This window comes from Argopecten irradians, chromosome 14 (assembly GCF_041381155.1).
Source record: "Argopecten irradians isolate NY chromosome 14, Ai_NY, whole genome shotgun sequence".
Classification (NCBI taxonomy): domain Eukaryota; kingdom Metazoa; phylum Mollusca; class Bivalvia; order Pectinida; family Pectinidae; genus Argopecten; species Argopecten irradians.
In genome coordinates this window covers 31672606-31690448 of record NC_091147.1, presented here as the reverse complement: position 1 = coordinate 31690448, position 17843 = coordinate 31672606, and the positions used below count along the sequence as shown (strand labels likewise).

The following is a 17843-nucleotide window of genomic DNA, read 5'->3' as shown; positions in this document are numbered from 1 at the left end:
AATACAGACATATCAAACTGGTGTCAGGGGACGGGGTGGGGAAAGGTAAAACTGACATATCAAACTGGTGTCAGGGGACGGGGTGGGGAAAGGTAAAACTGACATATCAAACTGGTGTCAGGGGACGGGGTGGGGAAAGGTAATACAGACATATCAAACTGGTGTCAGGGGACGGGGTGGGGAAAGGTAATACAGACATATCAAACTGGTGTCAGGGGACGGGGTGGGGAAAGGTAATAAACTGACATATCAAACTGGTGTCATTGGACGGGATGGGGAAAGGTAAAACTGACATATCAAACTGGTGTCAGGGGACGGGGTGGGGAAAGGTAAAACTGACATATCAAACTGGTGTCAGGGGACGGGGTGGGGAGAGGTAAAACTGACATATCAAACTGGTGTCAGGGGTGGGGAAAGGTAATACAGACATATCAAACTGGTGTCAGGGGACGGGGTGGGGAGAGGTAATACAGACATATCAAACTGATTGCAGGGGACGGGATGGGGAAAGGTAATACAGACATATCAAACTGGTGTCAGGGGACGGGGTGGGGAAAGGTAAAACTGACATATCAAACTGGTGTCAGGGGACGGGGTGGGGAAAGGTAAAACTGACATATCAAACTGGTGTCAGGGGACGGGGTGGGGAAAGGTAAAACTGACATATCAAACTGGTGTCAGGGGACGGGGTGGGGAAAGGTAAAACTGACATATCAAACTGGTGTCAGGGGACGGGGTGGGGAAAGGTAAAACTGACATATCAAACTGGTGTCAGGGGACGGGGGGTGGGGAAAGGTAAAACTGACATATCAAACTGGTGTCAGGGGACGGGGTGGGGAAAGGTAAAACTGACATATCAAACTGGTGTCAGGGGACGGGGTGGGGAAAGGTAAAACTGACATATCAAACTGGTGTCAGGGGACGGGGTGGGGAAAGGTAAAACTGACATATCAAACTGGTGTCAGGGGACGGGGTGGGGAAAGGTAAAACTGACATATCAAACTGATGTCAGGGGACGGGATGGGGAAAGGTAAAACTGACATATCAAACTGGTGTCAGGGGACGGGGTGGGGAGAGGTAAAACTGACATATCAAACTGGTGTCAGGGGACGGGGTGGGGAAAGGTAAAACTGACATATCAAACTGGTGTCAGGGGACGGGGTGGGGAAAGGTAAAACTGACATATCAAACTGGTGTCAGGGGACGGGGTGGGGAAAGGTAAAACTGACATATCAAACTGGTGTCAGGGGACGGGGTGGGGAAAGGTAAAACTGACATATCAAACTGATGTCAGGGGACGGGGTGGGGAAAGGTAAAACTGACATATCAAACTGGTGTCAGTGGACGGGGTGGGGAAAGGTAAAACTGACATATCAAACTGGTGTCAGGGGACGGGGTGGGGAAAGGTAAAACTGACATATCAAACTGGTGTCAGGGGACTGGGTGGGGAAAGGTAAAACTGACATATCAAACTGATGTCAGGGGACGGGGTGGGGAAAGGTAAAACTGACATATCAAACTGATGTCAGTGGACGGGGTGGGAAAGGTAAAACTGACATATCAAACTGGTGTCAGGGGACAGGGGTAAAACACTGGGTGTCAGTGGGGGTGGGGAAAGGTAAAACTGACATATCAAACTGGTGTCAGGGGACGGGGTGGGGAAAGGTAAAACTGACATATCAAACTGATGTCAGTGGACGGGTGGGGAAAGGTAAAACTGAGGTAAAACTGACATATCAAACTGATGTCAGTGGACGGGGTGGGGAAAGGTAAAACTGACATAATCAAACTGGTGTCAGTGGACGGGGTGGGGAAAGGTAAAACTGACATACATCATCAAAATGATGTCAGAGGACGGGGTAGGGAGAGGTAAAACTGACATATCAAACTGGTGTCAGTGGACGGGCTGGGGAGAGGTAAAACTGACATATCAAACTGATGGCAGGGGACAAAATCTTGCACTTGACAACTTAAGAATCTTATCTCTTTGTTTTAGATTCTTATTTTTACACCTTGAAAGATTCTTTACCAGAAGGGTTAGGTTATATTTTGCTGCTTTGATGTTTTATTCAACCGTTAGTTCAGTCATTTGGCAAGAAATATTTATTAGAATTAGTGGTGTTGGTACCACATCTGTGACTCACCTATTAATTAGCTGATGGTTAACGATGAAATAGAAATATTATAAGGTGCCAGCTGTTATTCCACAGTGATGGTTCTGGAAGAGCTAAAAGTTAACATATACTATTTTGTTTACAGAGTACAGGAAGCAAACCAACTGGGCAGACTACTCAGGGTATGTGTGATTCACAAATATGACCTTTGACCTTACTATTAAAGGACTTCTTTTCCTTGTGTGATAAAGCTAGAAAACGTTGTGTGACTTTGAAATAAAATGAATATGATATTTCTGATATTTTTGATAGACTACTTGTTTTATTTTGGTAACTCATATGCATTATTCTGCTGCTAGGTAACTCCATTCAGGGAGTTATAAGTCCAGACCAGTTGGCAGAAATATCCAGGTTATTGGCACAACAGAAAGTTGTTATGGGTCAACATACACAAGAGGATGGAGAACAAATCACAGAATTAATGGAAGTTCTCAGAGGTTTAAATTCAAGGTAAGATAGAAATAATACCGTCCCATGAGGTACAGAAAAAAAAAATACATACAGTCCCACAAGTTACGGAAATAGAAATACATACAGTCCCACAAGGTACGGAAAGAGAAATACATACAATCCCACAAGGTATGGAAATAGAAATACATACAGTCCCACAAGGTATGGAAATAGAAATACATACAGTCCCACAAGGTAAGGAAATAGAAATACATACAGTATCACAAGGTACGGAAATAGAAATACATACAGTCCCACAAGGTACGGAAATAGAAATACATACAGTCCCACAAGGTACGGAAATAGAAATACATACAATCCCACAAGGTAAGAAGGAGACAGAAATACATATTTTTATTTTTTTGTGTTTTGTCGGCAGCAATAGCATTCTTATAAAGAGTAACAAAAATCAATCAAACTTTATTACATCTGATCAAAAATGCTTGCTTAGGTTTACTTTTGAGGTCAGAAGGTCAAGACCATCATTACTAAAATTAAAAACTGTGCACTCAGATTTTGGTGTCACGTCAACTATCTTCGATTTTTAGGTAATCTTACCTGAATGGTCAGGATGACCTATAGTCATCATGCTTCGTCCGTTGCTATCTGCCATCCACCATCCGTCAACTTTTCATTCCAATAACTTCTCAATAAACAAATGGCGTAGGGTGCTCATATTTGGCCTAAAGCGTGTTGGAATGAAGGGCTAATAAGTTTGTTCAAATGAATGACCTTGACCTTCCTTCAACGTCACAGGGGTCTAAAAGACTAAAATCTTCTGTCAGCATTCTTAGGTACGCTCGGAGAGCCTGAGCACATCTAAACAATAAAACCACTCCGAGATGAAAATTAAATGTTGTTTTGTTCATTTTATATTTTTAGCCCACCATCTGGGCTATTCAAATGGCCTTTCGTCCGTGGTCCGTCGTCCGTCCGTCCGTCCGTCCGTCCTTCCGTCCGTCCGTCCGTCCGTCCGTCCTTCCGTCCGTCCGTCCGTCCCTTAACAATTCTTGTTACCGCTATTTCTCTAAAAGTACTGAAGGGATCTTTCTCAAATTTCATATGTAGGTTCCCCTAGGACCCTAGTTGTGCATATTGTATTTTGGGACTGATCGGTCAACAAGATGGCCGCCAGGCAGCCATCTTGGATTTTGATAGTTAAAGTTTGTTACCGCTATTTCTCAGAAAGTACTGAAGGGATCTTTCTCAAATTTCATATGTAGGTTCCCCTAGGACCCTAGTTGTGCATATTGCATTTTGGGACTGATCGGTCAACAAGATGGCCGACCAGCCGCCATCTTGGATTTTGATAGTTAAAGTTTGTTACGGCTAATTCTCAGAAAGTACTGAAGGGATCTTTCTCAAATTTCATATGTAGGTTCCCCTAGGACCCTAGTAGTGCATATTGCATTTGTGACTGATCGGTCAACAAGATGGCCGCCAGGTAGCCATCTTGGATTTTGATAGTTAAAGTTTGTTACCGCTATTTCTCAGAAAGCACTGAAGGGATCTTTCTCAAATTTCATATGTAGGTTCCACTAGGACCCTAGTTGTGCATATTGCATTTTGGGACTGATCGGTCAACAAGATGGCCGACCAGCCGCCATCTTGGATTTTGATAGTTAAAGTTTGTTACGGCTAATTCTCAGAAAGTACTGAAGGGATCTTTCTCAAATTTCATATGTAGGTTCCTCTAGGACCCTAGTAGTGCATATTGCATTTTGGGACTGATCGGTCAACAAGATGGCCGACCAGCCGCCATCTTGGATTTTGATAGTTAAAGTTTGTTACGGCTAATTCTCAGAAAGTACTGAAGGGATCTTTCTCAAATTTCATATGTAGGTTCCCCTAGGACCCTAGTAGTGCATATTGCATTTTGTGACTGATCGGTCAACAAGATGGCCGCCAGGTAGCCATCTTGGATTTTGATAGTTAAAGTTTGTTACCGCTATTTCTCAGAAAGCACTGAAGGGATCTTTCTCAAATTTCATATGTAGGTTCCACTAGGACCCTAGTTGTGCATATTGCATTTTGGGACTGATCGGTCAACAAGATGGCCGACCAGCCGCCATCTTGGATTTTGATAGTTAAAGTTTGTTACGGCTAATTCTCAGAAAGTACCGAAGGGATCTTTCTCAAATTTCATATGTAGGTTCCTCTAGGACCCTAGTAGTGCATATTGCATTTTGGGACTGATCGGTCAACAAGATGGCTGCCAGGTAGCCATCTTGGATTTTGATAGTTAAAGTTTGTTACCGCTATTTCTCAGAAAGCACTGAAGGGATCTTTCTCAAATTTCATATGTAGGTTCCCCTAGGACCCTAGTTGTGCATATTGTATTTTGGGACTGATCGGTCAACAAGATGGCCGACCAGGCAGCCATCTTGGATTTTGATAGTTAAAGTTTGTTACCGCTATTTCTCATAAAGTATTGAAGGGATCTTTCTCAAATTTCATATGTAGGTTCCCCTAGGACCCAAGTTGTGCATATTGCATTTTGGGACTGATCGGTCAACAAGATGGCCGACCAGCCGCCATCTTGGATTTTGATAGTTAAAGTTTGTTACCGGCTAATTCTCAGAAAGTACTGAAGGGATCTTTCTCAAATTTCATATGTAGGTTCCCCTAGGACCCTAGTAGTGCATATTGCATTTTGGGACTGATCGGTCAACAAGATGGCCGACCAGGTAGCCATCTTGGATTTTGATAGTTAAAGTTTGTTACCGCTATTTCTCAGAAAGCACTGAAGGGATCTTTCTCAAATTTCATATGTAGGTTCCCCTAGGACCCTAGTTGTGCATATTGCATTTTGGGACTGATCGGTCAACAAGATGGCCGACCAGCCGCCATCTTGGATTTTGATAGTTAAAGTTTGTTACGGCTAATTCTCAGAAAGTACTGAAGGGATCTTTCTCAAATTTCATATGTAGGTTCCCCTAGGACCCTAGTAGTGCATATTGCATTTTGGGGACTGATCGGTCAACAAGATGGCCGCCAGGTAGCCATCTTGGATTTTGATAGTTAAAGTTTGTTATCGCTATTTTCTCAGAAAGCACTGAAGGGATCTTTCTCAAATTTCATATGTAGGTTCCCCTAGGACCCTAGTTGTGCATATTGTATTTTGGGACTGATCGGTCAACAAGATGGCCACCAGGCAGCCATCTTGGATTTTGATAGTTAAAGTTTGTTACCGCTATTTCTCATAAAGTATTGAAGGGATCTTTCTCAAATTTCATATGTAGGTTCCCGTAGGACCCTAGTTGTGCATATTGCATTTTTGGGACTGATCGGTCAACAAGATGGCCGACCAGCCGCCATCTTGGATTTTGATAGTTAAAGTTTGTTACCGCTAATTCTCAGAAAGTACTGAAGGGATCTTTCTCAAATTTCATATGTAGGTTCCCCTAGGACCCCAGTTGTGCATATTGCATTTTGGGACTGATCGGTCAACAAGATGGCCGACCGGTGGCCATCTTGGATTTTGATAGTTTAAGTTTGTTACCGCTATTTCTCAGAAAGTATTGAAGGGATTGTTCTCAAATTTCATATGTAGGTTCCTCTAGGACCCTAGTTCTGCATATTACATTTTAGGACTGATCGGTCAACAAGATGGCCGACAAGCAGCCATCTTGGATTTTGATAGTTAAAGTTTGTTACGGCTATTTCTCAGAAAGTATTGAAGGGTTGTTCTCAAATTTCATATGTAGGTTCCCCTAGGACCCTAGTAGTGCATATTGCATTTTGGGACTGATCAGTCAACAAGATGGCTGCCAGGTAGCCATCTTGGATTTTGATAGTTAAAGTTTGTTACCGCTATTTCTCAAAAAGCACTAAAGGGATCTTTCTCAAATTTCATATGTAGGTTCCCCTAGGACCCCAGTTGTGCATATTGCATTTTGGGACTGATCGGTCAACAAGATGGCCGCCAGGTAGCCATCTTTGATTTTGATAGTTAAAGTTTGTTACCGCTATTTCTCAGAAAGCACTGAAGGGATCTTTCTCAAATTTCATATGTAGGTTCCCCTAGGACCCCAGTTGTGCATATTGCATTTTGGGACTGATCGGTCAACAAGATGGCCGACCGGTGGCCATCTTGGATTTTGATAGTTAAAGTTTGTTACTGCTATTTCTCAGAAAGTATTGAAGGGATTGTTCTCAAATATCATATGTAGGTTCCTTTAGGACCCTAGTTCTGCCTATTGCATTTTGCGACCACCATTTTGGATTTTGATAGTTTAAAGTTTGAAAAGCAGAAAAAAGAATTGTAAGTTTGAAAAGCAGAGAAAAGATCCCTCTTTCATTTGTCAGACATAGATCAATCTTTGGTGGGCGCCAAGATCCCTCTGGGATCTCTTGTACTTGATAGTATGAATAAATCGAACCTTAGTATTCAAAACCACAAACATTGAATTTGTACATACATATGCACTAAAGACGGTATGAATTAAGTGTTCAGTTGGGACTCTATGATTTGCGTATCCCTACGCGTCATGTATGGTCCCAAAAATCACGATCAACGCCTTCTTTGATGTCTTCCTCCGCGGCAGACTTTCGGTTGATTTTGGATTATGTATGACAATTGCAATTTTTCGTAATTCATGCTACTGATAGATTAATATAATGAAATGTCAGAAAGATAATTGCAAAAGAAAGTTCCAATAACAGTTATAGAGTTTTTAGGTCATCTGACCCGAAAGTCAGGATGACCTATAGTCATCATGCACCGTCTGTCCGCGTCCGCCGTGCGCAGTGCATAAACTTTTCATTAAAGCAACTTCTTCTCAATAACCATAAGGCCCAGAGTACTCATATTTGGCCTGTATCATGCTGGGATGAATGGCTACCAAAGTTGTGAAAATTAATGACCTTGACCAACTTTCAAGGTCACAGGGGTCAAATAGGCTAAAAAATTTTGAACAACTTCTTCTCAATAACCATAAAGCCCAGAGTACTCATATTTTGCCTGTAACATGCGGGGATGGAGAGCTACCAAAGTTGTGAAAATAAATGACCTTGACCTACTTTCAAGGTCACAGAGGTCAAAAAGGCTGAAATCTTTGAACGACTTCTTCTTAATAACCATAAGGCCCAGAGTACTCATATTTGGCCTGTAGCATGTTGGGATGAAAGGCTACCAAATTTGTGAAAATAAATGACCTTGACCTTCTTTCAAGGTCATAGTGTTCAAAAAGGCTGAAATCTTTGAACGACTTATTCTCAATAACTATAAGGCACAGAGTACTCATATTTGGCCTGTAGCATGCAGGGATGAAGGACTACCAAAGTTGTGAAAATTAATGACCTTGACCTACTTTCAAGGTCACAGGGGTCAAATAGGCTAAAAAATTTTGAACAACTTCCTATCAATAACCATAAAGCCCAGAGTACTCATATTTTGCCTGTAACATGCGGGGATGAAGGGCTACAAAAGTTGTGAAAATAAATGACCTTGACCTGCTGTCAAGGTCACAAGGGTCAAATAGGCTAAAATCTTTGAACGACTTCTTCTCAATAACCATAAAGCCCAAAGTACTCATATTTGGCCTGTAGTATGTTGGGATGAAGGGCTACCAAATTTGTGAAAATTAATGACCTTGACCTACTTTCAAAAGGTCACAGGGGTCAAATAGGCTAAAATCTTTGAATGACTTCTTCTAACTATCCAAAAGGTCCAGGGTACTCATATTAGGCCTGTGGCATGCTTGGATGAAGGGTTACCAAAGTTATTGAAATTAATGAATTTGACCAGTTATCAAGGTCAGGGGGGTCAAATATTCTAAAATCTTGAATTTTGAACTTCTTCTCAAATTCTGCCAGTAGTGACCAAGTGTTTTATATCTTATGTTGATCTGAAATCCAAGATGGACACCACTCACGCCATCTTGAAAATATAGTTTGAACTTATTCCCAAGTTCTACCAGTGCAATTTTGCTGGAACTTGTCTGAATAATTCTAAGGATACTGACATTGTCCCAACAAAGGGTTGTTATTTGTCGGGTTGACCCGAAAACCAAGATGGCCACCAAAGCCGCCATCTTGAAAACACATTTTGAACTTCTTGAAGTTCTACCCATGCAGTTTGACTGAAACTTGCATGAAATTATCCTTACATAGTCATGACCAAGTTTTTTTTATTTTTTAACCATGACACCATATCTAATTAATTTCCTATGCAGCTATTGCTAAGTTAGTCAGATGACTGTTAAGGCCCTTGGGTCTCTTGTTTAATTTGGTTGTATTGACGAACTATATTTGGTGATATCATTGCGCAGTAAAAGTTAATAGGTCACTGGGAGTTGTGCCTTTTGTTTATTGATAACTGCGTTATATTGAAAGGGAAAAAGTACAAAATTTATCAACATAAACTTACAAAATATAATGATGATATAGATCTATATATGTACGAGCAACTAAAAGTGACAAATGAACTTAAATTGTCGTTTAATATAAGGTAGTCTTACGAAGACTTGCTCAAGTCCGATGCATTGCATCTAGTTTTCTTGATGTTATCGTTCTTATAGATTAAAAAGAAATTTGAGTGTTTTAAGTAACCAAATAATGTACCTTTTATTTGGCTTAAATATCTGACCATGATTTATTATTATTCAAAAGTCGGTAAAGCAAAAATCAAGATAATATGTTATTCGCGATAATATGTCGCCAACCAGTTAATGTTTTTTCGAAGACTTGCTTAAGTCCGATGCATTACATGAAGTTTTTTTGATGTAAAAAATCTGAGTGTTATACGTAACGAAATAATGTACCTTTTATTTGGCAAAAGTATCTGGCCGTGATTTATTAGTCAAAAGTCGTCAAAGCAATCCATGTTTTTTTTTAAAAAGGGAACCAAAACATACCAGGAAATGGTAATCCATGTATTTCTAATGTTATATTTTTTTCCGAAAATATTCTTAGATGTTTGAAGAGATATTGATAAAATTGATAATTTTAGCAATTAATAAAGAATCATAAAAAATGATACTTAGATTCTGACTTGTTTTATTGGTGTTGAAATCTTGTTTTAGAAATAATTTAAATTTTCTAATATAAAATTTTCTTCAGGAAAATGAGTTATTCAACTTATTATTCTTGAATCAACTTTAAATATCATAAAATAAATACGATATACCGTAAATGTATTTTTTTTAACTCCCTAATTTAACACTGTACACTAAGTATACTAAATTCAATATTTAAATGCAAAACAAATTTCTTTATTCCTTTGTTTGAGGTCTTCATTCACAGCATCGATGAGTGGCCTTGGAACTTTGATTTTTAATATGTAAGAGGCCCAGGGTACTAATATTTGGCCTGAAACATGTTTGGATAAAGAGCTACCAAGTTTGTTCAATTGAATGACCTTAACCATTATTCAAGAGATTCATTAATGATATAGACTGTAGATAAAGCTTGTGCATTCAGTGACGTAGATTTATGATGAAGATTGTAGATGAAGATTGTGTAATTTGTGACATAGATTTATGATACACACTGTATGAAGATTGTGTAATTTGTGACATAGATTTATGATACAGACTGTAGATGAAGATTGTGTAATTTGTGACATAGATTTATGATACAGACTGTAGATAAGGATTGTGTAATCATGATTAAGATTTATGAGACAGACTGAAGATAAGAATTGTGTAATCAGTGACTTGGATTTATGATACAGACTGTAGATGACGATTGTGTAATTTGTGACATAGATTTATGATACAGACTGTAGATAAGGATTGTGTAATCATGATTAAGATTTATGAGACAGACTGAAGATAAGAATTGTGTAACCAGTGACTTAGATTTATGATACAGACTGTAGATAAGGATTGTGTAATCAGTGACTTAGATTTATGATACAGACTGTAGATAAGGATTGTGTAGGACAAATCAGTGACTTAGATTTATGATACAGACTGTAGATAAGGATTGTGTAGGACAAATCAGTGACTTAGATTTATGATACAGACTGAAGATAAGGATTGTGTAATCAGTGGCCTAGATTTACGATACAGACTATAGATCAAGATTGTGTAATCATCCAGGGCCTGGTTGTTCAAAGCATGATAAGCTTAAGCACATGATTAGTGAGATTTTCATTTTTCATTTACTGTTGTATTTCTGATTATATCTTCACCAAACTCAGTAATAAGTAAAGAATGGAGTTCTTAAGATTCTTAAAATTTTAGAAAATTGGTATGATCAGAAATTATTAGCTCACCTGGCCCGAAGGGCCGGTGAGCTTATGTCATGGCGCGGCATCCGTCGTCCGTCTGTCCGTCAACATTTCCTTTAAATCGCTACTAGTCATAGAGTTCTGCATGGATTGTAACCAAATTTGGCCACAAGCATCCCCCAGGGGCAGGAGGGGCGGGGCCCAATAGGGGAAATAGAGATAAATCCTTTAAATCGCTACTAGTCATGGAGTTCTGAATGGAATGTAACCAAATTTGGCCACAAACATCCTTGGGGGAAGGGGAACAGAACTTGTATAAATTTTGGCTCTGACCCCCTGGGGGCAGGAAGGGCGGGGCCCAATAGGGGAAATAGAGGTAAATCCTTTAAATCGCTACTAGTCATAGAGTTCTACATGAATTGTAACCAAATTTAGCCACAAACATCCTTGGGGGAAGGGGAACAGAACTTGTATAAATTTTGGCTCTGACCCCCCCGGGGGCAGGAGGGGTGGGGCCCAATAGGGGAAATAGAGGTAAATCCTTTAAATCGCCACTTGTCATAGAGTTCTGCATGGATTGTAACCAAATTTGGCCACAAGCATCCCCCAGGGGCAGGAGGGGCGGGGCCCAATAGGGGAAATAGAGATAAATCCTTTAAATCGCTACTAGTCATGGAGTTCTGAATGGAATGTAACCAAATTTGGCCACAAACATCCTTGGGGGAAGGGGAACAGAACTTGTATAAATTTTGGCTCTGACCCCCTGGGGGCAGGAAGGGCGGGGCCCAATAGGGGAAATAGAGGTAAATCCTTTAAATCGCTACTAGTCATAGAGTTCTACATGAATTGTAACCAAATTTAGCCACTAACATCCTTGGGGGAAGGGGAACAGAACTTGTATAAATTTTGGCTCTGACCCCCCCGGGGGCAGGAGGGGTGGGGCCCAATAGGGGAAATAGAGGTAAATCCTTTAAATCGCCACTTGTCATAGAGTTCTACATGGATTGTAACCAAATTTGGCCACAAACATCCTTGGGGGAAGGGGAACAGAACTTAAATAGATTTTGGCTCTGGCCCCTCAGGGGGCAGGAGAGGGGGGGGGGGCGCGCCCAATAGGGGAAATAGAGGTAAATCCTTTAAATCGCTACTAGTCATAGAGTTCTGCATGGAATGTAACCAAATTTGGCCAGAAATATCCTTGGGAGAATATGAACTGAGTTTGTATAAATTTTGGATCTGGTCCCGGAGGGCAGAAGGGCGGGGCCTAATAGGGGAATTATAGGTAAATCCTATAAATCGGTACTTGTCCTAGAGTTCTGCATGGATTGTAACCAAATTTGGCCATAAACATCCTTGGGGGTAGGAGAACAGAACTTGTATAAATTTTGGCTCTGACCCTCCGGGGGCAGGAGAGGGGAGGGGGGGGGGGAGGCGCCCAATAGGGGAAATAGAGGTAAATCCTTTAAATCGCTACTAGTCATAGAGTTCTGCATGGAATGTAATCAAATTTGGCCACAAACATCCTTTTTGGAAGGGGAACAGAACTTGTAAAAATTGTGGCTCAGACCCCCTGGGGGCAGGAGGGGTGGGACGCAATAGGGGATTTAGAGGTTATATTAAAATTCCTTCAGAAAAGAAACAATGAACCTGTATTCAGAACATTACTTGGCATTACAAACCAGGTGAGTGATACAGGCCCTCTGGGCCTCTTATTTTATATAAATTTGAAAATTGCCGTTCAACTGTGATGCTTAATCACCTTTTGAACTACTGGGCCCAGATGTTTTATAAAATCATTTGGGAAAGCTATTAGCAATTGTGATAGTATTTACTGTAGTTGTACCCTCAAAAATAACAATCTATAATTTTTTTTTTTTTCAGCCAACAGCGATTAAAATCATCTGGACAGCCTCCTAAAGGAGGAAAGAAAGCTCAACCCAACACAAGCTCACCACGATCTCCCCCACAGGTCTCTTACAGGGATGTGGCCAAGGTCAAACGGAATCTCAAGGTCACTATGGCAGGAGTAAGTATTGTTTGGACAGCTGGCCAAGGTGGTTGTTCCTAAGAAGAAACGCCTTAGTTGATAATTTCATTTATAATTTAGAGTATGACGCATCATATATTCATTAAGTATGAAAAAAAGTGATAACTAGAAATTGTCATTTGACAATTTAACGGACTTATCACCAATAAGAAATCACGGTCAAGATCATTCATATAAACAAATTTAGGAGCCCTTTATCTCAACATGCTTCAGGTCCAATATCAGGTATCTTGACCTTTCAGAACTTGGCAAGAAATTGTTTTAAATAGTTGTAAGGATTTTTTTCTCACAATGATGAAAATCCCTAATTAGAAGACTGTACTAAGTGTATGAGGAGTGGAGCGAAAATCTATTAATGGTGTATGAATTCATGTTTTCATTCTTACTGTGTTATGTTTTCCTAGATGCCAGAAGGAGGTCAAGGCCAATCCAAACCGGGATCACAGGTCAAGAAATCTGAAAGGAAAGTAGCACCTGTAGCACCCAGTGGGGTCAGAGCAGCTCAGGGAAAGGTCAAATCAGCGTGGAAATAGATCTGATTGGTGGATAGGAAATTTGGGCTCAAGTCTGTGATATTGAATAGCAGAAGGAACTCTTGCCACTTGTGAGAAGGCTATGTGGAATTTAATTCCAGTAGACTTGTATGTCTATTTCATCCTAAAAGGTGGTGAAGTACCGGATTTGATTTTTGGTGACAAAATATTGAACATCATTATAGAGCATGGCAACAAATATGTTTTGTATTAAAGTGGAAAAGTTGTCAGACTATACTAATCATGATATAAATGATGATGATGCTGGCTGTTTTTATGTTGGGAATACTTCAGTTGTTTTTGAGAGGAAATTGTTGTAGTGGATCAGTGATCTAGATGTGTAAGCTCTGTTATTGTGTCCCTTTATCACACAAAAACTATCTCACATCACCCACAATCTATCTCACATCACCCACAAACTATCTCACATCACCTACAAACTATCTCACATCACCCACAAACTATCTCACATCACCCACAAACGATCTCACATCACCCACAAACTATCTCACATCACTCACAAACTATCTCATATCACCCACAAACTATCTCACATCACCCACAAACTATCTCACATCACTCACAAACTATCTCACATCTCCCATAAATTATCTCACATCACCCACAAACTATCTCACATCAACTGTCAATCAACATACACATTGTCACAAACAAAACTTTGTCACAGAAATAAGTTGGTATACTATCGCCACAATGGCTGGTTGTAGAAGATATGTGAATTCTTGCCCAAACTCTGAAAGTTCTATTCTCTATTACAAATATATATAGTCATTTCATATTTGTGTAGTTGATCCTGCATCAACAAATAATGGTCTATTTTGAACAGTTTTAACACTTATAAACTTCTAGCTTTAATGTACAATAATTCAATTTTGCTTGTTACAAGCATTTTCATTGGCTTAGAAATTTACTATATCAGCCCATAAAGGAAAAAATGACGTCGCCGTTTGTAACGTTGTTTCTGATTTGCTGAGATGACGGCGTAATGATTTCATAGACAAAAGAATCCCAAAATGAATTTTAAATGTTGAAGAGATTATCTTTAGTAAATTGAATTATAAGGATTAATTTGAATAGATTTTTTATGTTATGGAGATATAACACAAAAATCTGAGTGTACTCTCGTCATAAACCGCTTCGCGGTTTATTTAGAGTACACTCAAATTTTTGTGTTATATCTCCATAACATAAAAAATCTATTCAAGTTAATCCTTAATAAACAGAAATATTAGACAATATGAAATCATTTTGTTTTTGACAGCTTTGTTGTATTGTGTTTATCTGATTACACTCTTTTACAGCACAAAATGTGATTGTCATTTTGTCAAGCTTCGAAAATGGTAGATAAATTAGGAAATAAAATAAAAACTACATACCTGGTATATTTGAAATTACTGTTATATGATACATTCTGTTAAACCTTTTGAGATTTTTAGGTCAGAAACGAAGTCTCAAGTGACCTATTCAAATCGCCTTTTGTCTGTCGTGCGTCGTATGGCGATAAACAATTTACATTTTACCTTTACAAGGAATCACTGGATTTTTACTGTATATTTGTATATGAAATAAAGAAAACTTGACACATTCTTAAACGCTTTTTCTGTGTCTAGATGGTTCTTCAGAATCTGCCATGGATTTCTGAGAATCTGATATTCTGAAGAGGGGTACAGACATGGCAAAAACTAACAATGTGTTTTCTTGATTTTATATATTTTTAGCTCACCTGGCCAGTGAGCTTATGTCATGGTGCGGCGTCCGTCCGTCAACATTTCCTTTAAATCACTACTAGTCATAGAGTTCTGCATGGATATAACCAAATTTGGCCACTAACATCCTTGGGAGAAGGGGAACAGAAATTCTATAAATTTTGGCTCTGACCCCCAAGGGGCAGGAAGAGCTGGGCCCAATAGGGGAAATAGAGATAAATCCTATAAATCGCTACTTGTCCTAGAGTTCTGCATGGATTGAAACCAAATTTGGCCACAAACATCCTTTGGGGAAGGGGAACAGAACTTGTATAAATTTTGGCTCTAACCCCCCAGGGGCAGGAGGGGCGGGGCCCAATAGGGGAAATAAAGGTAAATCCTATAAATGGCTACTTGTCCTAGAGTTCTGCATGGATTGTAATCAAATTTGGCCACAAACATCCTTGGGGAAGGGGAACAGAACTTGTATTAATTTTGGCTCTGACCCCCTGGGGGCAGGAGGGGCGGGGCCCAATAGGGAAAATAGAGGTAAATCCAATAAATGGCTACTTGTCCTTCAGTTATGCATGGATTGTAACCAAATTTGGCCACAAACATCCTTGGGGGAAGGGGAACAGAACTTTTATAAATTTTGGCTCTGACCCCCCCAGGGGCAGGAGGGGTGGGGCCCAATATGGGAAATAGAGATAAATCCTATAAATGGCTACTTGTCCTTCAGTTATGCATGGATTGTAACCAAATTTGGCCACAAACATCCTTGGGGGAAGGGGAACAGAACTTTTATAAATTTTGGCTCTGACCCCCCCAGGGGCAGGAGGGGTGGGGCCCAATATGGGAAATAGAGATAAATCCTATAAATGGCTACTTGTCCTAGAGTTCTGCATGTATTGTAACCAAATTTGACCACAAACATCCTTAGGGGAAGGGGAACAGAACTTGTATAAGTTTTGGCTCTGACCCCCCCGGGGGGCAGGAGGGGCGGGGCCCAATAGGGGAAATAGAGGTAAATTTTATAAATTGCTACTTGTCCTAGATTTCTGCATGGATTGTTACCAAATTTGGCCACAAACATCCTTAGGGGAAGAGGAACAGAACTTGTATCAATTTTGGCTCTGACTCCCTCGGGGCAGGAGGGGCTGGGCCCAATAGGGGAATTAGAGGTAAATATTCAAATTCCTTCAGAAAAGAAACAATGAACCAGTATTCACAACAGTACTTGGCATTACAAACCAGGTGAGCGATACAGGCCCTCTGGGCCTTTTGTTTCATCTGTGGGGAGCATTCTAAATTTATTATTTGTATATTTTCATCACATTATCATTATGTACGTATCACAATTTGGTTGTTGTGAGATAAGTTAAAACAGAGATGTAATACATTATTTGTATAGATACATTATAACAATAATATGTCGGCTGTATTTCATCACATTATCATTATGTATGTATCACAGTTACGTTGTTGTGAGATTAGTTAAAACAGAGATGTAATACATTCTTTGTATTCATATACATGTGTAGCAAATTATTTTATTTATACACTTCAAATGTAATAATTATACCGTCCATTTTTTTATAAAAATAAAATCGTCATGAAAACTGAATTACTCTGGCTCTCATTTTTATCCCTCGACCAACGATGTTGGCGGGGGATATACAAATGGGTTCCGTCCGTCCGTCCGTCTGTCCGTCTGTACGAATTGTTTCCGTAGCATAACTCTAAAACCAGTAGAGATATTTCCACGAAACTTCATACACACATTGGACTTATGGTTTTGTGGTGCCTTTTGCTATTTTTAGGTTTTCATTTTTTGCATTTTTTCCGTAACCATGGAAACATTGCTGAAAATACCATATTTTTGTACCAGGTTTGTTTCCGGAGCATAACTCTAAGACCAGAAGAGATATTTCCACGAAACTTCATAGACACATTGATCTTATGGTCCAGTAGTGCCTTTTGCTATTTCAAGGTTTTCACTTTTTGTACTTTTTTCTGTAACCATGGAAACATTGCTGAAAATGGCAGATTTTTGTATAAGAATCGTTTAAGAGCACAACTCTAAAACCAGCAGAGATATTTCCATGAAACTTCATAGACACATTGTTCTTATGGTCTAGTAGTGCCTTTTGCTATTTTTAGGTTTTCATTTTTTGCACTTTTTCCGTAACCATGGAAACATTGCTGAAAATATCATATTTTTGTACCAGGTTCGTTTCCGCAGCATAACTGGAAAACTGGTTGAGATATATGCACGGAACTCCATAGGCACATTAGTCTTATGGTCTAGTAGTGCCTTTTGCTATTTTAAGGTTTTCACTTTTTGTACTTTTTTCTGTAACCATGGAAACATTGCTGAAAATGGCAGATTTTTGTGTAAGAATCGTTTCCGGAGCACAACTCTAAAACCAGCAGAGATATTTCCATGAAACTTCATAGACACATTGTTCTTATGGTCTAGTAGTGCCGTTTGCTATTTTTAGGTGTTCACTTTTTGTGCTTTTTTTTGTAACTATAGAAACATTGCTGAAAATATCATATTTTTGTAGCAGGTTCATTTCCGGAGCACAACTCTAAAACCAGCAGAGATATTTCCACGAAACTTCATAGACACTTTCTGTTTATGGTCTAATAGTACCTTTTGCTATTTTTAGGTTTTCATTTTTTGCACTTTTTCCGTTACCATGGAAACATTGCTGAAAATATCATGGTAAATGGTAAATGTTACTTTGCAAAACT

The 17843-nt window shown here is 39.6% G+C and overlaps 1 protein-coding gene across 1 annotated transcript in view; it reads left to right on the top strand.

Moving 5' to 3' along the window:
- Nucleotides 1-16706, top strand: part of LOC138307162 (uncharacterized) — a 96651-nt gene extending 79945 nt beyond the window's left edge. The window contains exons 22-25 of the mRNA XM_069247793.1: nucleotides 2260-2296; nucleotides 2474-2624; nucleotides 12682-12826; nucleotides 13252-16706. Of these exons, the coding sequence (XP_069103894.1) occupies nucleotides 2260-2296; nucleotides 2474-2624; nucleotides 12682-12826; nucleotides 13252-13380 (462 nt within the window). The 3' untranslated portion in view covers nucleotides 13381-16706. The remainder of the gene's footprint in view (nucleotides 1-2259; nucleotides 2297-2473; nucleotides 2625-12681; nucleotides 12827-13251) is intronic.
- Nucleotides 16707-17843: the final 1137 nt, after the last annotated feature.